The 6,144-nt window shown below is 42.1% G+C and overlaps 1 protein-coding gene across 1 annotated transcript in view; it reads left to right on the top strand.

Moving 5' to 3' along the window:
* The window catches only part of ACAD9 (acyl-CoA dehydrogenase family member 9), a 45,935-nt gene that overhangs the window by 19,701 nt on the left and 20,090 nt on the right, over positions 1–6,144 (top strand). Inside the window, exons 3-4 of the mRNA XM_025050850.1 lie at positions 1,988–2,089; positions 5,456–5,562. Of these exons, the coding sequence (XP_024906618.1) occupies positions 1,988–2,089; positions 5,456–5,562 (209 nt within the window). The remainder of the gene's footprint in view (positions 1–1,987; positions 2,090–5,455; positions 5,563–6,144) is intronic.

Here is a 6,144-nt window from a genome sequence, read left to right as displayed (position 1 = left end):
TATAGGGCACTTATTACATAAGGCTATATATATATATATATATATTAGCCTGCTCATCTGCCTACTGGGTAGCCTTATGTAATAAGTGCCCTATGATGCCTAGTGATATAGTCTTTCTCACCACCTGAGCTAGGTATTCCATAAGTGTTTCTTGTGTGTGCCTTGGGTTGTGTGTACCCCACTGTTGTAGTTGAGCCTTGATTGTTATTGGCATGTCATTGGTTGGGGTTACCCTCAGGCTGACTGCTTTGAGACTGATCATTACAATACAGATGAACTGCTGTGCAAGGTAGCCCTGGTCGGGCTTTGGTTCCTTCTGAAACTACCCTTTGGATATTTTGTTTGTGGAGCTAATTGTGCGGTGTTCTGGTGTGGCCCGAAGCCAGCTATCTGTTGTGTTGGTTTTGGGTCCTCTTGTGGGGAGCTCTAGTGCAGGCAGAGCTAGCTGCTTAGTTGGATCGAATTATATCTCATGGAGTCATTAGTGTTGGCTGAGTGGTGTTCAGTTGGTTAATGCAGATTCAGATTTGTGCCTGCCTGTGTCTGCAGGCTGTGTGCAAGTAGAGCTCAACACAGGAACAATGGCATCCGCCTGTCCAGCCCTTACCCTGAAGCCATACAGTATAATTTCTCCCTGTATGTCCATGGTGCCATTTGAGCTGTTGTCCTTTCACTGGAGCCTAGGGTGAGATTTTTGTGAATGAATGAGTCTGTGTTTGGTCCCTTTAAGAGGATGTCTGGGTTTCCAGCAGCTCTTCATCTCACCCAGACAGAATCTCTGCTGAGTTTTACAGCCACATGTTGTCGGGACTCCTTTTCCCGATATTGGTGTTCATGGCTGGAGAGCCCAGTGTGGGGCTGGGTCCCCTTGCTCCTCTGGGGGTACCTTCGTACCCGAGATATCTCTCTAGATACTCGACTACTACATTGTGGGTTTATGATCAACCCTTTTCTCATCTCTACCCTTCTTACCAGTCTTGACGTGGCAGCTTCTTTATATCCTTAGTTATAGGAGTTTTGTTCAGCTAGTCTTCAGGTGGTTCTCCAGGATGATTGTTCTATAATTTAGTTGTAATCGAGATGTGTCCATTGGTGGAAGCAAGCACAGCATTTACTTCCTCTGCCATCTAGACTGGATAAGGAAATATTTTTTGTTGGTTGTGGGGATGATTTCATGGACAAACATATGTCAAAACATGTATATATTTTAACTGTACATATGTACATGTACAATTTCTTGTGTGACAATTTATATGACATAAAATTAGAGTAAGTAGGAAATGAATTTGGACTTTACTTGTGGAATCCATATTTCTCAGTGACTAAGTGTATACAGATTTCTTAGTATAGGTCATGGTGATTTATAAAAATTTTAATAGTGATGTTTAATTTTTGACAGTTAAAAAAATACTATCTTGACTTTACAAAAGTGTACAATTACAGAACTCATGGTAGTGATTGCTCATTTTTGCTCTAATGAAGGTGAATATTGATGTTAGATAGACTAAACTGTTTTCAGATCTTGTTGACTATGGTAAAAGAGTCCTGGTTCCTGAAAACTGAGAAGGTCTAGGCCCAGATATTGCCTAAAGTTTGGCTATCTAGCCCAACATTTTAGGGCAGTACCTGGAGTTGTGTACTTATTCTCTCATTTCCTAGAAGGTACTGGTAACTTTTAAAAATTCAAATTTAGTATACCTACAGAAAAGTTTATATCTCATAAATGTGTATTTTGCTGCAGTTTTACACAATGAATACACCCATGTGAATAGCACTGAGAGCAAGAAAAACACAACCTGGTATTGGTAATTTTTCAAAATACAAGTCTTTCTAGGCTAGTTAGGTAAAATTGAACACACGCAGAATGACCATGACTAGACAATTTTCAGTTTTAAAGTTTCAGACAAACAAAAAAATTGTACTGTTTATTTTTATTTGTATAAATATAGTTTATATTTTGTTTCATCAAGATATTTCTTTTTGGCAGTGGACTCTCGAAAAATTGACCAGGAGGGAAAAATCCCAAAGGAAACTTTAGAGAAACTGAAGAGACTGGGGCTTTTTGGGATGCAAGTCCCAGAAGAATATGGTAAGTAAAGTAAACTAACCCTCCCCGGTTGGCTCTTAAGAAAGCGTTCTGTGTTTGTCCACAAAAGGGTTCTCTGTGGGAAAGGTGGCCTTTAACTGCAATATGTCCAAGGTTGAGGTGTGAATCTGCTGGAATTAATAAAAAAAGTCTTTGTGGACTAAATGCAAGGTGGCTGGCTGGTGAGTGTGTGTGAACTGGCTAAGGGGCCTGTAGGCAGACATCTTAGCTGCTGAGTTCTGTGCTTTCTTACTCTGAATGGATAAAGAACCACTTCAGGATTTCTATGCTTTCTAGGTCTCTGTAGGTGGTAGACAAGAGTATGTCAGAGCCGAATTGGCTGATTTCACTATCATCTCCATGGTACAGCTCTTTGGTCTCTCTGGCACAGTAATTGCTCCTAGAGCCATGCACACTTGGACAGATAACCGTGTGGTGAAAGCTCAGGTGTCAGGGTCCACTGGATTTGGCTTCTCCTCCCAGTGCAAAGGAAAAGACATATGGCTGCAAAGTGTATGTATCTAATTGGAGGATTTGACCAGGGAGTCCTTCTAGCAGAGCCCTTTGTCCTTTGGACTATGCACATAATTCTCTGAGGATTGTAGTGATGTTTTTAGCCCCCAAGTGAAAGACCTTGCCTTTCTCCTCAGGATTCCAGTGTAATTCTGCAGCGTTATATTTGGCTGATCATATAGCTTGTTTTTCTTTTGCTAATCTAGAGGTGGTCATCTCATTTCTGTGGGATTAACGAGGTAGGCAAGCAGCGTTTGTGTGTGGGAGAGGAATAGAAAATGTTTCAAAGAGATAATACAGTCATGCACATGCACGTACATACACACCCACACACTGTTTTTAATCTCAGGTTCTTTTTACATAAAAGTGTGGCTCTCAGCTTTCATACTTCATCCTGTACTCACCTCTCTGAGGTCTCTTCCTGAGTCTTTGTAAGGTGAACCTGCTCTCAGCTTTGATCAGCTGGGGGGCAGAGGTTTAGGGGAGAGAGCCGTTGGTGATGCTTTAAGGGCTGGGGATATTTCATGGCTGCGAGCTGGTCATTTGGAGGTTTTTAATATTTTGGGCATTTTACCAGCCAGAATTGTAAATTAAGTTTTGCACAGCAAGTCCAGAAGCAGGAGCTTGTCTTGATGTTCTGGCTTCCTGCGTGGTTTATCTCCAGAGATTAAAGTTAGGCCTTCCCCTGCTCTTTGGGCAGCCACAAGAGTTGCAGGGCCCTCAGTATCTGTAGAATAAATTCCCACTTGTAGACATCCTGGAGCTGGTCCAGTCTGAAACAAAATGTGAAAATTTAGGACAAACCATTGTGATACCTAATTTCCTTCGTTCTGAGGCATATTTTAATTAGGTTAAATCTTAATTTATATGTATGTTTATTACTTTGTTTTAAACTGTTAAATGGTATATCTTACTTGTCATCATATGAAGTACCTTCCACATTTCCAAATGTATAAAAAAATTACCTTATCTCTGCAGAAGACAAAATAATCAGTGATGTTTCTACCCCTAGCGGTGGAACATGCAGCACAGACCTCTGCAGGGAGAAACTGCACATCCTGTTTCTTAACAAATATCTGCAGCCTTTGAGTAAGTTGGAAGAGACAGAGTTCTTCGCAGACATCTGAGACTTGTCGGTGTTAAAACTCACAAGCGACAGGGGAACTGTTTGCCATAACACACGGGCTATGAAGAATATTAGAATATTAGAAAGCAGGTACAGGTAGAGCCAGAGAATGGTGGTTGGTCTGTCATCAACTGGGAAACATAAGTGCTTGAGAAAACAAATAGCTTGAGAAAACTGCTAGTCATAGCTAGGTTAGGAGTATTATATATCCTCTTTAAAATCATTTTTAAGAAATTTCTTGATTGATGAAAAGTACTCAATTTTTTTCTCAAACAATTTCTATGTAAAATTGGGATACATCTTTTTACTTCTGCATGTCTCATGTGCAAACACATATTGGGTGAGAGTGCGTGTGTGCACATGTGCCTATATTGGTACGAGATTGCACAACTCTCCATTCCTTATTCGTGTTTTATGTCCTACTTTCTGGTATGAAAATGCGCTTTCATGAGAATGGTAATGTTTAGATTTTTTTTTTTTTTTTAATTCTTCCTTAGGAAATTAAGGCAACAGCTACCTTATACTCATGCCCAAAAAGTTTTGGGGAAATGTTCCCTCATTCAGGGAGAAACGAGCCTTTCCACCAACTGAGCCTGGATTTCCAACCAGGCCTGCTGATGTGTGGCTCCTTCCTGCCCCTCAGTTCCTCTTCTACCAACAGTCTCCACATACCTGTCATCCTTCTCCATGTGATTGCTATCCCCCATGATTTTAGTGATAACTTTCTTGGGATGATAAGCATCAGAATTTATTTTTTGAGCAAACAAAACCAACTCCCTCAGTATATGAAATAAGTAAAAATATTTTGGTTGAAACTGAAGTGGGAGGGGTGGTGGTACTGCAGAGCCCTGGCCTTCCCTGGATGCCACCACTGGACTCATAGGAATATACACCAGGACCACTATGCATCCCTGCAGGGACTCAGCCCTTCCTTTTGTGTGTGAGTGGCGGCTCCAGGGCTAGCACCCACACACGCCCCTGAGTTGAGGGCCCAGTCCTGCTACATATTGGCCACATGACCTTAGGTTTCAGTTTGTCATTTGTAAGGCGCACGTAAGGCCGCCACCACCCATCTGTGGAAGTTGAAGATAAAATGCAAAATACATACATTCAATGGAGTTTTGTTTTTCTTTCTTTCTTTTTTTATTCCAGATTCCCAACCCTGGGTGATTTTTGTCCCCCAGGAGACATTTGGCAATGTCTAGAGATATTTTTGTTGTCAGCAATGGGGGAGGGGGAACCTCTGACACCTAGTAGGTGGAGGCCAAGGATGCTGCTAAACCTCCTACAGTCCACAGGGCAGTCCCCCATAACAAAGAATGATTCATTCCAAAATGTCAGTAGTGCCATGGCAGAGAATCTATCCTAGAGTCCATTAGATATGGGAATGGGATGCTGGACAGCTGTTTTGTTTATAAAGATCTTTATCTGTGATGGAGATGTTCACAACATATTAAATGATTTAATGTATAGGTATTTTTATATTTTTGTATTATAGATATGTTTTTAACACAAAAATATATCTATACATGCTCATATGCCTAGAAAAAGTCTGAAGGATGTTTATGGGTTATTTTTGTTTTCTTTGTACCTTTCTGTATTGTGATTTTTTTTAAAAATGGTGATCTGGCATTACTTTTATAATGAGAAAAGACCAGTAAAGACATTTGTCTTTAATGAGAGGAATTTGAAGCTGGACCATAAGTAAAGCTGATCTGTTTCTTTTCTAGGTGGCCTGGGCCTCTCCAATACCATGTATGCGCGGCTAGGGGAAATTGTCAGCCTGGATGCGTCGATCGCTGTGACCCTGGCAGCACACCAGGCTATTGGCCTCAAGGTCAAGTATCTGGGCATGCTTCCTGAAGGTCTTCTGGAACCACTGAGTGACTCCAGAAGGCCTTCAGGAAGTGAACTGGGCTTGCTTTCTCAGGGTCGTAGAGGAAGGCCAAGCCTGCTCCTGCAGCTTTGCCCTACAGTGCTTCATTTGTGCACATTCTCTCTCAGCCACACCATAAATGCTCAGTCCACAAACAAGCAGTGGTCCTTTGGTTGCATTGTCCCTTCCTTTTGAATACTCCTTTTGTTTCCCATCACTACTGACCCATCCTTTGGAGGCCCAGTTCTGATGCTCCTGCCTCTGTGGAGCCTGCCTTCACCTTGGGCTGGAAGTGAGCCTCCCCACCCTGAGCTCTTGAGTCACTTGGGGCCTGACTGAATTGTGGCTCTGGAACGCCCGGTGTCCACCCTGCGACTGGGTTTGGAGCATTTTAGGGCAGATCTAGTATCACACAGCTCTTAGCAAATGTCCAATTACTTGAGTTATTACTGCTCAATGTAGAAACCAAAGGGAGCTGAGTGAGCAATGTGCTTGGCTCCCCCGACCCCGTGAGTTTTTGGGCTCCGTGCAGCCATTCAATGG

This window comes from Pteropus alecto, unplaced genomic scaffold (genome assembly GCF_000325575.1).
Source record: "Pteropus alecto unplaced genomic scaffold, ASM32557v1 scaffold75, whole genome shotgun sequence".
NCBI lineage: Eukaryota > Metazoa > Chordata > Mammalia > Chiroptera > Pteropodidae > Pteropus > Pteropus alecto.
This window is presented reverse-complemented; position numbering and strand designations above follow the sequence as displayed.